General features: G+C 32.5%; 2 protein-coding genes and 1 non-coding gene across 3 annotated transcripts; 1 reads left to right on the top strand and 2 right to left on the bottom strand.

Annotated features, from left to right (window-relative positions):
* The first annotated feature begins 552 nt into the window (after positions 1 to 552).
* On the top strand, positions 553 to 5,854 carry LOC137825640 (protein LONGIFOLIA 1). The gene is made up of 6 exons (XM_068631366.2): positions 553 to 787; positions 1,045 to 1,357; positions 2,692 to 2,744; positions 2,816 to 4,672; positions 4,746 to 4,887; positions 5,041 to 5,854. The coding sequence occupies exons 2-6, from the start codon at positions 1,204 to 1,206 to the stop codon at positions 5,706 to 5,708; spliced, it is 2,874 nt and encodes a 957-aa protein (XP_068487467.2). The 5' UTR covers positions 553 to 787; positions 1,045 to 1,203; the 3' UTR covers positions 5,709 to 5,854.
* Positions 5,855 to 9,615: 3,761 nt separating this feature from the next.
* LOC137824511 (transcription initiation factor TFIID subunit 8) lies at positions 9,616 to 11,627 on the bottom strand. Its single transcript, XM_068630177.2, has 2 exons — positions 11,294 to 11,627; positions 9,616 to 11,082 (listed from the first exon to the last, which is right to left on the bottom strand). Exon 2 carries the CDS (start codon positions 10,971 to 10,973, stop codon positions 9,828 to 9,830), a length of 1,146 nt encoding a protein of 381 aa, XP_068486278.1. The 5' UTR covers positions 10,974 to 11,082; positions 11,294 to 11,627; the 3' UTR covers positions 9,616 to 9,827.
* An 81-nt stretch (positions 11,628 to 11,708) lies between these two features.
* Positions 11,709 to 11,781, bottom strand: TRNAA-AGC (transfer RNA alanine (anticodon AGC)). The gene has a single exon. It is a non-coding gene; the product is annotated as a tRNA-Ala (tRNA).
* Between the last annotated feature and the right edge of the window lie 3,418 nt (positions 11,782 to 15,199).

Below are 15,199 nucleotides of genomic sequence, written 5' to 3' on the forward strand. Positions count from 1 at the left end.
CTGTCCCACACATTCACACACCTCTTTCCCACTTACCCTTCCTCTTTCTTTATCAATAAATCAAAACTTTATTATATACATGCAACTATCAATTTTAAATTATACCATTCATTTTTCTTCTCTAAAATCCCACATTTCAACTTTATCAATGAAACAAAACATTCTATGGGATTATTCATACTTTTTATAGAAATTACTCCTACATAATAAAACTGATCAAATCTTTATATTAAAAAAGAAATTTAATTATAAATTATTATTGACTTTCTTAATAAATAAGCATTTTCTTAATTTTGACCCTTTAAATTTGTAAATAGTTAATAAAAATGAGCTATAAATAACGTTAAACTATACATAATGATGAGCATATATAATAATAGCAGATTATACACTAAATTCCTCCAAAATAAGTTAGGAATTGAGTATTTTTCTTGAAGTATGAAAGAGTTTCTCTCTCTTTGAGGCACTCAGATTTTGATACCCCAAATTCCACCCATTTCTCCTCTCTCTTACGTAATGTAATTAAAAGGTTGTCTCTACTTCTTATATTATATTCTAAGCAACCTGTTTTTCAACATTTGTTTCACATATATAATAATTACAACGCCTCTCTCACCCAACACAACGCAACACAACACACCACACTCTGGCTTCTGCACCTGCTGAGATAACAAAAAACAAAAGCAATCCTTTTATTCTGTGGGAGAACCCAGAGAAAATTAACAAAACATCTCTCTTCTTGGGTGCCTCAATTTTCTTCACTTTCTGCATTGTTAGTCACTATAAGGTGGATGTTAGCGGTAGCACTTTGTGATTCCTTTGTTTCCACTTCTCTTTTGTTCCATCTGTTTCTGCAGCAGATAATATTCTCATTCTTCTTCTCCCTTTCATTCTGTCCACTCTTTTGTACACATGCACACACATGTAACACACAAAACCAACTCTACATCAAATTTGCACGACCAACTCTTCATATTTCACCATATAATATGCAAATTCTTGTCACTATATCTTGTTCTGAAGCTTTAAACTCTTATGGGTCAGGTCTTGTGCTGGCTGAGTCACCTTCACAATTCAAATCCTTCTGCCTCCACTGAATTTAGAAGCACAAGATCTCTCTCTTCTTAGGGACATGGTTGCTGCTGCTACTTAACATAAATAACCCTTGTGGAGTCTGCAAGGTTCAAGGTTGAGAAAGCAAAAATGTCTGGAAAGGCTTTGAAATCCTTGAAGGATGAAAACCCAGATTTGCAGAAGCAAATTGGGTGCATAACAGGATTTTTTCAGCTCTTTGACCGCCACCGTTTCCTCACAGGCCAACGCTCTGCCACCTACATTCAGCACAGGCCTACTTCAGGTATTCTGTAATATACTTATTTCTGTTCCAGTTTTGAAATATAAGGTTTTAACGAGGTTTTCCCCACGTTTCATGAAAATTTGCAAAAATACAATTGATGCAACTACCGTGATAAACTTATAAACACTGAAAAAACCTTCATGTTGCAGACAAATTTATCAACTTGGGTGTTAGTACTTTTTTTATTTTAATGTTTTGATGTTGGGGGTAGAGAAAATGGATTGACATGCATATTAAAATTAAGGAAAATGGTTAAGCAAAGAAATACATTTTTTTAATAACATGGAAAATGTTAGGTGTACGTACAAAATTTCTCTGAAATCTCATATATCGAGATGGAGAAATTTTGCAGGTTTACCGATTCAATTGCTTCTAGACGTGTCCGGAGTATATGTTGAAATTTGTTGTATGCATTACCGATATATTTTTTTATTAGAATTCTCTTTCTCCTACATTAATGTTCAGAAACAATTAACCTATTTCAATCTGTCAGGAACCTGTCCTCGCACAGAGTTTTTTTTTAATTTATTTTCTTCATTTTGATTTTGGCTTTTGAGGGGTAGTTAAAGTTTTTTTATTTAGTGGTTTCAACTTAAGTTATTCTGGTTTTTCATCCTGTTTCCTAGTCTTTAAATTGGATTTATTTGGTTGCCGATCTAAGAAAATCACATGTTGGTGAAAACTTCTTATATTTCATCTTCTTTTGAATATATAAATTTACTGGACAATTTTAGGTTTGATAATGCAAGTAACTGTAATTAAATTTTGGAGCTGAAGTTTTCTTTCGTTTGCTTTTCAAAAATATGTTCTTTGTTTACATATTTCCTCTGTAGTTTCTGTAATTTACATAACCCATTCCAATATAAGAATCTGACTTTTCCCGGTTTGAAGTCTAAGATGGAAGATGCTCACTATACGAAACTTGAAAATTTATATGAAAAATTTCTAATATATGTTCAAACAGTGTTGTTCATTATATATGTAGAAAAATATTTTTTTAGAGCGATACATTGTAGAATAAATAGAACTATTTCATTTTCCTCATTTAATGCAACATGGGTGCTTGAAGTTGCTTCAAAATCTCCCAAGTAGAACATCATTCTGTCTTTTGAATTTTCCTTGCATTCTTGAAACATTTGTGTCTCAACATCCTTTGTTTCTCACTCAACTTCCAGATTTATGCTGAACTCAAATCCTTAAAAGTTGTATCATTGATTTGTGACTTGTGGAGCTTCAGCATGTTGGAAAAAGGATTTAGGAAAACTTAACCTTTGACAAAGATATTCGATTGTACTTCGAACTAACTTCTAAGTAAAACTTTCTTCTCTTCTCAGGTGATAGCAGTTATGGAATTAAAGAGCTCAATGGTGCAATGCTGAAAACTAAGGTAAGATAGCAGTAGACTGGTTCTTTTGGAGAATTTTAGAAAAAATCAGTTAAAAGTTTGTATCGGTGCAGGCAAAGAATCTGAAGAGTGGTAGAGAAAAGCAACAATTCTCCACAGAATCATCCATAACTTCTTTGTCTTCATCCTCTTGTTCATCTAGCATGTCATCCCTTGAGTTTAACAGAACAATTCAGATGCAATCATCATCAAGAAATCAAACAAGAATCCCTGAAAACACAAAATCAAAAGTAGCAAAGAAGCAACTTGATACCTCGCGCCAACAATCCCATTTCCATCATATTGTCAAAGACTCAATGCATAAAGAAGCTCAAGGATTGTCTGTGAAAACTGTGGCTGAAGGGGAAAAGAAGAGTCATACTAATACCCTGAAACTCATAGACTCTCCCCGGCCTTTGCGGTCACACAAATCTATGAATGCTGGAGTTTCAGTTGCAAGCGAACCGTTCCATACTATTGCCAAGTCCAAGAAAACAACTTGGGACTCACCACGGCTCTCTTATGATGAAACATTCAAATCTGCCACAAAGCATAAGGAATTCCCAAGGCTTTCCTTGGACAGCAGACAGGGCTCCAACAGAGGTTCCAATGAAGGAAACAAGTCTCGCAACCTGTTGAAGGGTCAGCAGAAAGGTTATGCAAAGAACTCTAGCACAATGATTAACCAGCTGCAAGAGCCAGAAACTTCCAAAAGATCTTCCAGTGTTGTAGCAAAGTTGATGGGACTTGAGGCACTCCCGGAGCGTACACGAACTTGTGGGAGTCCAATTGGAACTTCTAGTTGCTCTAGCACAAGTGATGAAGATAAGAACCACCAAAAATTCACCTTGCCTCAGTTTAGAAAGGCTGAGTCAACCACAAATGAGAAGCCATATTCACGATTTGCATTAGAATCAACTCCTTGGGGGCAACCTGATGGAATCCAAAGTTCTCAAACTTCCAAGAGTTGCGAATCTGATATAAAAGCCTCAAAGACCTCTCTCACAGTATATGGGGAAATTGAGAAAAGGGTGGCAGAACTTGAGTTCAAAAAGTCTGGAAAGGATCTCAGAGCCCTTAAACATATTCTTGAAGCAATGCAGAGACGTGAAGATTCGTTAGACATTGCTAGAGATCAGACTTCGAATTCTCCATCTGACAGTAGGAATAGTACTAATTCCAATGAAAGCTCGAACTTACATAGCCCACGAGTACGACAGAAAAACCTTTCATCTGTCACGGTTGAGATGTCAAATTCTACACGGGGTAGTAAATTGCCAATTGTCATCATGAAACCTGCGAAAGTTACTAGAAAAGTCAATAGTCCTTCTTCTCCTACAGAATTATCAGTTCATGGTAAATCTGGTCTCAGCAAGTGTTCCCCTAGTAATCCAACAAATGGAAGATTGGTTGACAAGCATTGTGCTAAAGGCATAAGTCCAACAAAAAATATCAAGGATCCTTTTGGCCAACCGGTTCGTCCATCACACAAAAACACGAGAACTTCAAAACTGATGCAATCCTTGAAAGTTTCTGAGGACAGCACTGGAGAATGCACCACCAATTCTGGTTATACAACTGTGACTGGGAGCCCCAGATTACAAAAGAAGTTTGGTCTGGAGAGGTGTTCACAACCAACTAGTCCATCATCAGATTCCTGCATTAACAGAAGAGAGCACAATAGGCAACATGTGGAATTGTCTTCTCCAAGTACAACACCAAGACATGAGTTCTCCAGTTTGCAGCAGATAAATGAACGTTTCAGCGAGATCAGTAGTAATTGGAGGGATTTTAAGCACCGTGTTAATGTAATTCCGGACTTCGAAGACAAAAGCAGCTTGGCCCGTCATAGTGAGATTGAAGTCATACGAATTGATCAAACTGGAAAGATCATTAGCTCCTCCATCCAGCTGAGTTGCATGAATCAAAATGTAAGTATTTCTTCCTTGCATATAAACATTTTTGCAACTAAATCAATTGGTTAAACATTCTTTTGTTGATCAGAATGCATTTGAAGAGATGAGGAAGGCTGAGACAATGGTTACTGCGGAACAACCAAGTCCCGTGTCTGTTCTTGATGCTGCTTTCTATAGAGATGACCCACCATCTCCAGTGAAAAAGAAACCAGACATCTCAAAATATTTAGGTAAGCAACAAAGATTGAATCATGGAAAATCTAAATTCATTTATCAGTTTCAAGTAACTTGTATCACTTCTCACACACATGCTAGTATTATAAAATTAATACAGAGAAGAATTCTGCGTTACATTTTGGTTTTCATCAAATTTTCTGCTGTAGGTGAAGCTCAAAGCACTGATGATGATAGTGAAGAGAATTCAGTGGATATACTTCAAGATATTGACTGGATTGAAGAGAAATTCATCTTCAATACCACTAAGCATCCTGACCATAAGTATATAACAGAAATACTGTTAGCATCAGGTCTGCTCAGTGGCCACAGCTCTAGCCAAATATTTCATTCGCCAGGTCAGTTGATTAATCCAAAGTTGTTCTATGCACTTGAACAAGTGAAGACAAAGAGACATTTCATTGAAGATAATGCCAAGAAGGTTGCCAGGTTTAAAAAGTCTGAGCAGATGCAAAGAAAACTCATATTTGATGTTGTCAACGACATTTTAGTTCAAAAGCTGATATTAGTTAGTTCTTCTGCATTGGGGTGCCAACCAAATGGGTTCGCAGGCACAACACCAAAAGGGCAGCAGCTTTTGGATGAGCTGTGCACAGAAATTGAACAGTTGCAACCTAAAAATGGTGTCAGTTTAGGTGGTGAGGATGAGAATTTGAAGCATCAGCATGCAATTTGGAGTAACTGCTGCACTGAGATACCAAATATTGTGTTGGATATTGAACGTTTGATCTTTAAAGATTTGATAACGGAGGTAGTGAGAGGTGAAGTAGCAAGCCATTCTGGTACACATTGCAGGCAACTAGTGTTTTTGAAGTAGGAATTTTAGCTAAAAAGTTTGAGGGTAAAAGAGAATATATCTAGTTGTAGTCTTTCATATTGCACCTTTCTAATCTAGCTAAACATGATATATAGTTTGATCAGTAATAAACTGCTTAATTGGCAGTTTCAATTGTTTTGTTTCAATTGTTTCACTTTTATGTCTTTCTTCATGTTTTTATGCAGTCAACGTTCATAAATACATGAAGAAATGTAGATAAACCTATATCAGTGTGTTACATATAAATCTTTTTAAATCCAATCTGAATCCTTATAAAACAAGAAGAGAAGGCATAGTGGTGTAAAGTCTTCACTTATTAATTTAAATAAGAAAAAAAGATGTTATACAAAACAATTTTATAATGTGATTTAGTAACCACTTGTCCTTTATTGGTTTTAGTATTCATTTTAAAAATTATAGAAATGGAGATTTTTTTATCTAATTGTGGTTAATTTTATCTTAAAGTGATTAACTATATGTTAAAGTGGCTAATAACTTTATTAGATAAATTTGATACCCTCTCCTTTTTTATATATAAAAAACTAAATTCACAGGTATTAATAATATCTGTTAATTTTACTATAACCTCCTAATATTTTTTTTCCAAAAGTCTTTATTATTAATGTGAAAAAAAAAAACAAAAAAAAATTGTCCACTCTAATTATAAATTTTGTGGTGGAAATTTAATAGAGTTTCGTCCAACAATTCTAGTGCTTAGAGTAAAATTTGTTTATAGTATTTGAGAAAAAAAAAATGTCTTCTTTTCTTATAAACGAGAATAGTGAGAATAATAGACAATCAATTGTGAAACAAAATAGCCATATTTGATCTATAAGAAGTCTATTTTACTTACAACTTTGATTCCTTTTTAAGTGTCTTTTTTTTCTACAATAATTAGTAGTCTGTTCAAAATAACTACATTTGATCTATATGAACTATGTTGCATTTAAAACTTTGATTTGTTTTTGGGAGTTTTTTTATTTCGTGTCACCATAACATTGCTATAAAATAGTTAATCTGCATCAAAAAACCTATTTAGCTACTTTTGATTTTTACTCTCCTTACACAAAATATGAACACGAGATCTTATTTAAATATCTGAAAATGACATTAACCAAATTGACATAATAAATGAATATATTTATTAAAAGTTAGACGACTAGGAATAAAAATTTTGAAAAAAGAAATTATGTCTTTCATTTTTAAACTTTAAAATAATATTTGCTACTTTTCTCGATTAAAAGAGAAAGATACATAAAATCAATTTTTTTTTCAAAATCGAGTCCTGAAAAGAAGAGTAATTTGAGTCCTCTTTCTTATGTTTCTACTTTTTCCTTAAAGTCTTGTTTCTAACTTAACAAGGTCCCCCAATTATACGAAATCTTAAATGGTTTCATTTCTCAATTAACAACCATAGCTTCAAGATGAGCTGGTTCTTTTATTGTGACAATTCATTTGCTTTATGAGCATTTAACACAATCATCACTACCATACCTGTACATTAAATAAAATGACAAAAACTGTTGTAATAAATTTAGTAAAATGAATCTTGTTGGGTTGGAACGTTTAAGTCATGTGAGTCATCTGAGACAAAAATTGGAGTAATCTAAACCAAAAATGTCTGTCCATTAATTTTAGTTTTGTACAGTACTTACCAACATCACAAAGAAGAGAAAAAACGTACATCCACAACACAATCATTTTCATATAATTGCATTTTGGTGTGATAATAACTAATTGAACCAACTAAGATATTAATTTAAAACTGAACTTGTTAATTAGCCTGATGAAATTGATTTATGAACTAAATATGTTAAACTTAAGTTAACTATAATTCGACTGATTTAACACTTGAATGACACACATGTCAAACTGTTTGCAACCATAAATCAAGTCAAACTATAAGCTGAAAAAATATTTGTATAAAATTGGACTCGAATTGAACAGACACTCATTTTTCAACCCTAAATTTGCATCCATGCCAAGATAGTGCAGCTATCCAATAAACTCGAGAATAAAACGTACCACTTGTAAGCCATAGAAGTGTTGTCTACACATTTATAAGTCTCCACATTCATAGATTTACGGGACAAAAATTTGACGAACCCGCATTGAATATTGCTCTCATTCCAATAATGTATATATTACTTACCACAAAACAAATAGCAAGATTTGCAAGAAGATATTGTAAGAAAAGTATTTGGAATTATTCCAGAGCGATGAGAAGTGGTGGAAAAAAGAACCAGGGGAAGATGGGGTTGTTTGTTGATGTCCAACCTTAATTCCAAAATGTAGAACGAACAATCCAACAGACAAGATCCTACATATAGACAATTCACATCGTTCCAAATGATATGCGGAAAAAAAGACAAGGCTTAGTACGAACAAATGGGATAAGCATTTACATGTCTACGTCAAAGGATTGGAGCTCAACATGCATTTCAGGTCCACTAGTTATCTAAAATGAAAATATTTTAATAAAAAAATTGTAAAAAAGGGCCATAAACTCTGATAAAAAAGCCAGGAATATGTAGCACAAAGTAAGCTTATGAACAATAAATTAAAAACATACTTGCATAATATAAAGCAGAAGTCGAAGATACCAGTAAAATTGCATCGTGTAAGTTCTACAGTTTAAGAACAGTGCACCGAAATTTAAAAGCCTTTGAAGCGTAACACATATCCCAACTGAAAATCACCAGCAAAGCATTAAGATGAAACAAACAATGACAACTATATGACAGCCATGGCTTATCCAGGAGAGCTTGATAAAACATTAGATGAAGTTAGAAGCATGAAGCAAAAATGTCAGTGGGCTATCCAGAACCAAATTTCAATAAACTCACTTTGATAGAAGTATTTTTAATGATTTCTTCTAAGTTACTGGGTCTCCTTGTACCATTTTAGTTGAAGTATCTTCTGTTTTATCCTTTTTTTCTCACTTGGAAAGCCTTTCTCGATCTTCTCACATGATCAAATAGAAACTACCGTAGGCAAATTCATGCCATATTCTCCTCAATAGCAACTATTTTAACCTGACTATCTTCATACCTCAAAAATTTTCTTGTAAGCCCAATCATTCATCTCAAGCTTATAATCTACTTTACACTTATTTATGCTATTGTCAGTACTTTCCGTATTGCTAGGTTTATAGATGTCCAGCATTAAAAGCAAATCCAAAAGAAATAGCAACAATACTTCAAGAATAACTATATTTAAAACAAGGAAAAACGGATTAAAATATGTAAAATGAAGATAAATCGGAAGTGCAAAACTCAATTTCTTAGTACAAGAAAAATGTAGCCTTTCCAAGAAAATACACAGATAATGCTAATAAGGAAGGAAAAGGGAAAACACAAAAGCTATACTAGAACAATTAGTTCTCTCTGTACATTTTAGGCATAAAGCTCAAATACTACTTGTTTATACATGAACATGCTACAATGACAATGTGCAGAGGATTAATATCAGTAACTATTAAACTAATCTTATGTATTGTCCTCTCAACTAATAGCTAATATAACACGTGATTTGAAACAGCAGGGTGCTGAATAAGAACAATATAATATGTGGGTAAGAGGTTTTAGTACTACTTTATTATTCATAAGAATACTACAGATAAATGTCTGGAGGATTATCTGTCACTGTTAACTAAATGAATCCTTCTCTTATTTGTTAGTTAATATAACAAGTGATCTGAAACAGTGGGAATTGATTTAGTGCTATCGCCAGTATGTTGGTTAACTATAAAGGAATGTGATTCTTTTTGGAAATTTAGTTGCGGATGTAGCACTGACTACGAAGTAAAAGGGTACAGAGTACACTATTCAGAGTAACTGCCACAAGTCAGAAGTTGAGATGTTTTTATATGCTATACTTAGCATAAGATCATACAGTGGGAAAGGACTACAATAAAAAGAATCATAAATTGATCTACCAAACAATTGACATGCACATACCTGAAAGATTGTTAAAGTGAGAACATGTCAGAGCAAAATAGTAACATCCATCCTATAATGCCCACAATCAGACATTTACCAAGATTTGAATATCCCAGAACTAGCTATCCTGACATTCTCCTGATCAAGTATACAGATTCTAATGAAAGAAAAATCTAATTTACAACTGAACAAGCTGATCTGGGTTTTCCAAGGATTCCCTCAGAATTTTCTCAGCCCTCCTTTTCATGTCATCCTTCTCATCTTCCATCGCAAACCATGGCAACGTCTTGTTATGCTCCTCTGTTTGAGGGATAAAACCAATGGACCTTCCTAATAATTTGTTTTTAATCCCAATCTTAAAACGCACAGTAGGCTTCTCATTCACAAATTTTTTTGTCTGGTCTTCCTTAGAATCACAGCATGTGTTTTTCATTGCTTCAATTGCGGGAGCAAATGTCTCCAATGCTGAAATTGGTTCACTTTGAACGAAATTTTCCACAACAGGATTATCAAGAACTACATCATTAAAAAACTTGGCTGGAGGGGGAACAGAAGCAATTTCCTTGTCCTCAATTTTCAAAGGAGCAGCAAGGAATGGGTTACCTTCTGCTGCTACTCTTTTTGCCTTAGTGTCTGCAACGTCAACCAAGGCAGACTTTTCAAACAAATTTGAGACCATCTGCTGCTTCAAATTCAACACAGGCCACTCCCCCTTGCCATTTTCTCTTTCTTGCTCAAATTTTACTGCACGAGGTTCTGTACCTCTTCCATTCACCACTGGTGACTGTGAAGAATTTTGCGGATCAGGGAAGGCGGGCAACCAAGCAGGAATATGATCGCCAGGAGGTTCTTCTCCTTTTTGCAAAAAGCTAGGATTAAGCACCCGTTCCTTCACAACTGGAAACCGAGGAATGGGATGTGCAAACACAACCGGTTCACCCTCATTAACAAAATGAAAAATTTCCCTAATAACACCTGAACTTTCAAGGCAATGATCCACCTCAGAAGCACCTGCAAACCCCTGCACTGATCCCATATCTTCCAACCCTTGAATGACATCAAAAGCATTGCTTTCAGTTCTCCCTGAAAGATTAGCATGGCAATGCGCCGATTTCCCAACGTTCAAAATGTACCGAACCACAACGTCAGACAACGCGTCCAGAGCCGACTGCTGAAAAGCCTGAAACCCCTCGCTTTCGCACACCTGCGCTACCGCAATCTTCGCAATTGCCCTGGCAAAGTCGTCACCACCACCCACTTTCCTCCTCCTCCATGTGCCGGGCTGCTCAAGCTGTCTTCCAGTCTTCCCACCGCCATTGCTCATATTCAGCACTTCATATCACTTGAAAACCCAACAATACACATTCCCCAAATCACTATTATTCAGCATCCCAAAACCGACCAAGAATCACACCCCACAACGCCACTCACTTCTGAGAAGAATCGCAATTAAAAAAAACGAGTCTCAGATTACGCAGTACTTGAGTTGAATGTCAATATCACAATTTTGGCGTTTCCCACTAACAATATTTATTAACTAAGCAAAAACCCTAACTCGACCGATAAAAAGGGAGAAGGGATCGGGAATAAATATTCACTATAAATGGAAATTAAAAACAAAAGGAAAAGAGCAGAAAAACTTACCAGTGATAAGAGGGTGGTGATTGGATCTGAGAGCACAAGCGAGAGAGTATGGGTCCGCAATTATGAGATATAGAGAGAGAGAAAGAGACAGAGCGGAATATAGATTGAAAAAATTGGGAAATTTAGGGTTTAGGGTTTGGTTGGGGTTAAACCCTGGGAAACCCTTGGATCGAAATATACTACACCACTACCATTAGAAGCAGATGGAGTTGGAAGTTTGGAAGCAGAATTACGGACACGATGCGGTTTCGAGATTTGAACCCTCCTATTAAATCAACCTTAATTCGGCTACCGGCCATATTTTCCATACAACGGCGTCGTTCGCACACCAATAAGATTTATTTTCTTTTTAAAAAAGCATAATTTCCAAAAAAAAAAAATATTCTAACATGATTTTTTTAAAAAAATACAAATATGGAGATGCGGGGTATCGATCCCCGTACCTCTCGCATGCTAAGCGAGCGCTCTACCATCTGAGCTACATCCCCTATATTAAAATTGTAATATTATATTTATCTGACTTTAGTTTTAAAATATATCTTTTTAATTAAATACTTATATAAATATCCCACTATCCAAATAATTTCTTAAAGTGACACTTTTACTGTCCAAAGATGAGAAATCATTTGGGAGAACCGATTTCTCAACTGCAATTTTTATTTTTTAACTATTAATTTTTGTTATTCTTAATTATATATTATTCACAAATAACTTTCTAATATGTATTTGCTAAAGATTGTCTTCCATAAAATGAAATACGAAATAATCTACGTAAAAAAACTTAATGTTTTTCACACTTTAAGGTGTCACGTATCTCAAAGAATTACACGCTTTTAAAAATATATATTGACATATAAACCGTAACAATCAAAACAATGGTTATATCACTACAAAATCATTAAATAATAATTAAATTTAAAAACAAAAATAATTAATTATTATATCAATTAAATTAAATACTAATTTAAAAATTAAAAAAATATTTATATTTAAAGTATTTTTTATTATTAATAAAAATTTATAGAATAATTTTTAAATTTGTATCTAAATTAGCTACCTAAATTTTAGTTACTAATATTTTAGATTTTAGATTATTTTCTGAAAAACTATTAGAAACTAATTTAGAATATAAAATAGTAAGTAGTTAAAACTATGTAGATAATGGTTAGATACCAATTTAAAAACCATCTTATAAACTTTTATGAATAATAGAAACTACTTTAGATACCAATAATTTTTTTAGTTTATAAAATGGTATTTAATTTACTCAAATAGTAAATAAATATTTTAGTTTCTAAAATTAATTTTTATTTAATGATTTTCTTGTAGTGTACATGTATTAAAAATAATCCATGATAAAACCCTTTTACTTTTTATTTATGTATAAGAACATTATTATTATTATTATTATTATTATTATTATTATTATTATTTTATCATAATAAAGGATAAACTATTTGGAATACAAGACATTAATATGATAAAACAATTCATTTAAATGATATGAAGATTATAAATATCTCATTGTATTATTTATTTATCAGATATATTTATTAAAGATATATTCAACTTGGTACAAATCATATATATCTATAGATATAATAAAATGATTTATCCATTGAAGGGTTGTTGAGCTTTGTTGATGAAGCGTCAAAGAAAAATTCGTAAAAGATTCTTCAACACTCAAATTAATAAAAACTTGGATAAATATGAGTATTGAAGCGATTGAGTGAGATTAAGTACTCTATAGTAAGTAAAACTATATTTACAAGTCTTTTAAATTTAAATTAACATGTGTCGTTATTAAGATATGAGTTGACAATTTGATTATAATAAAATCAGTTTCAAAAAAATTCAAATTATTCATATTTTACAAGTGATTTTATCATAATTTAAAGTGTGCGTAATTTTTTTTAAAGATTATTTAGACTTAAATTATGATTAACTTAGGTCCTGTTTATAACACTCAACTTTTTTATGATTTTTAGTGTAATTATAACTATTATGAAATTGTACAAATCGTTATAAGCATTATTTAGAGGTATTATAATGATGAGTTTCCATGTTCTTATGACGGTACATCACACTTACACGGTTGACTTTTGATCATCTCTATTATGACGTAGTTCTGATTTCCATACCCTGTCACCATGTCTTCTTCATATCACTACAACCATTAACTCTCTATCTTAGGTAAAATTCAACTAAGGCACATCTAATAGTTTTTTTATTGTTTGATAATTTTATATTATCAAAATTTAATTTAAATTGAACTATAAAACATTAATAACTTTTATGAAAATGATACTTTTATTAGTAATAAAATAGAAAAAGTGTTCTGAGCAAACGGAAAAAAAATGAGAGGTGTAAATAGCGAACTTCTTTTAGTATAGAAATAAGACCTGCTAAGCCTTAAATTACAATGAGCCCGCAAGAAATGCTTCTCTTAAATATTACCTCCGATATATTTATATCCTTTCTTAATAAAGCAAAACAATATATTCTGTAATGTTTCATAAGTTTGAAGAATAGTTGATAAAAATGACATGACCGAATAATCGAGAATAATCGAGAAGGTTGAATAACTTTCCTTAATTTAAATTTGAATGTAATCCGTAAATTTATAATTAACTATAATTAAGTTATACTTAATAATAAATCATGATTAAGAATAGTTGAATATTCTTTTGGACCCACGTGTAAGTCTACAGACCCATACTCAAATATACACTTACAAATAGTGTAAAAATGTAAAAAAATAACAACATAATTTTATAATATAGAATATGTGTACTTATATTTATGAGAAAAATATTCTTTAATGCTCTATAGATTTGATGAGATGAATGACTCTCACTTTTTCTTTTTATAAGATATGGTTCTTCAATGTTTTAGGTATCCAATTACATGAATGATAATTCAAGTTTTCATCTTCTTTAACTCCCTATTCTAAAATATCTCTTTTTTATATATTCATTAACCTAATTACTGTTTATCCTATATTATTAATTAATTTTTTTTATATATTTTTTTTAATTATTCTATACTCTAAATTCTAAACCTTATTCATACAATCTTACAATTTTTTTCTTAGACAGGTCACGAACCTCGTGATATTGTATTTGCTTTCTACTTTAACCATCCCCATTATTGTGATCACTTGATTTTTTTCCTTGTCCTCGGCCTATTCTTGTTTGGTATTCTGTTTGATCATGGTGGATGTGTAGGTAGTCCTTTCATGCTCAGTTAAACAATATCATGATTCATTTGTTCATGGGGAACAACTTTGAACTTTGTGTTTCTTTGTGTAACAGACTGCTGTGTGGTATTTGTGGCTTTTGAGGAATCAAATCTTATTTAAGGTGGAATTTTTTTATTTGAACAGTGATCTTAACTTGACTAATTGAAATCAAGATAAAGACAGTTTTATTATTTTCAAATTGTGATGTGAATTCTTTATTCTGTATCATTAGTCTTGCTACTTTATGTATACGAGTTTGAATACTTCATGCATTCTCTTTTAAGCAATATCTCGTCTGTGAAAAAACATTCAGAACTAATGTTTGAAATAACCAGAACAAATGTTTGTTGCATAATGCTTATAACAATCGTCCTTGTATTCTGTTTTACCCTTAGATTAAGATTTATTGTCCTTTTCTTAGTAGTAATATACTTTATCCTTTCATTTCCAAGTTGGTCTTTTTGGAAGACACACCTTAAGCTTTATTCCGAGACAACGTATACAGAAGCTGTAAGAACTCTGAACTTGTGTTTTCTTGCTCAGTTTCTTTAAAGTACATATAATGTGATTAATATCAAAATATTCCATAATAATGCAGACCAAACTTCTGTTTAGTTTCCTTGCTTTGTGCAGCAATTTTAGAGATACGTTATTTTCATGTCACC

Source organism: Phaseolus vulgaris, chromosome 8 (genome assembly GCF_051622355.1).
Source record: "Phaseolus vulgaris cultivar YP4 chromosome 8, ASM5162235v1, whole genome shotgun sequence".
In the NCBI taxonomy this organism is placed as follows: domain Eukaryota; kingdom Viridiplantae; phylum Streptophyta; class Magnoliopsida; order Fabales; family Fabaceae; genus Phaseolus; species Phaseolus vulgaris.

Bases quoted from the DNA above. Each gene is read 5' to 3' on its own strand.
- LOC137825640 (XM_068631366.2), top strand. From the start codon at position 1,204: ATGTCTGGAAAGGCTTTGAAATCCTTGAAGGATGAAAACCCAGATTTG. The intron at 1,358-2,691 runs GTATTCTGTAAT...TTCTCTTCTCAG, and splicing joins TCAGCACAGGCCTACTTCAG to GTGATAGCAGTTATGGAATT. The intron at 4,888-5,040 runs GTAAGCAACAAA...TTTCTGCTGTAG, and splicing joins AGACATCTCAAAATATTTAG to GTGAAGCTCAAAGCACTGAT.
- LOC137824511 (XM_068630177.2), bottom strand. From the start codon at position 10,973: ATGAGCAATGGCGGTGGGAAGACTGGAAGACAGCTTGAGCAGCCCGGC.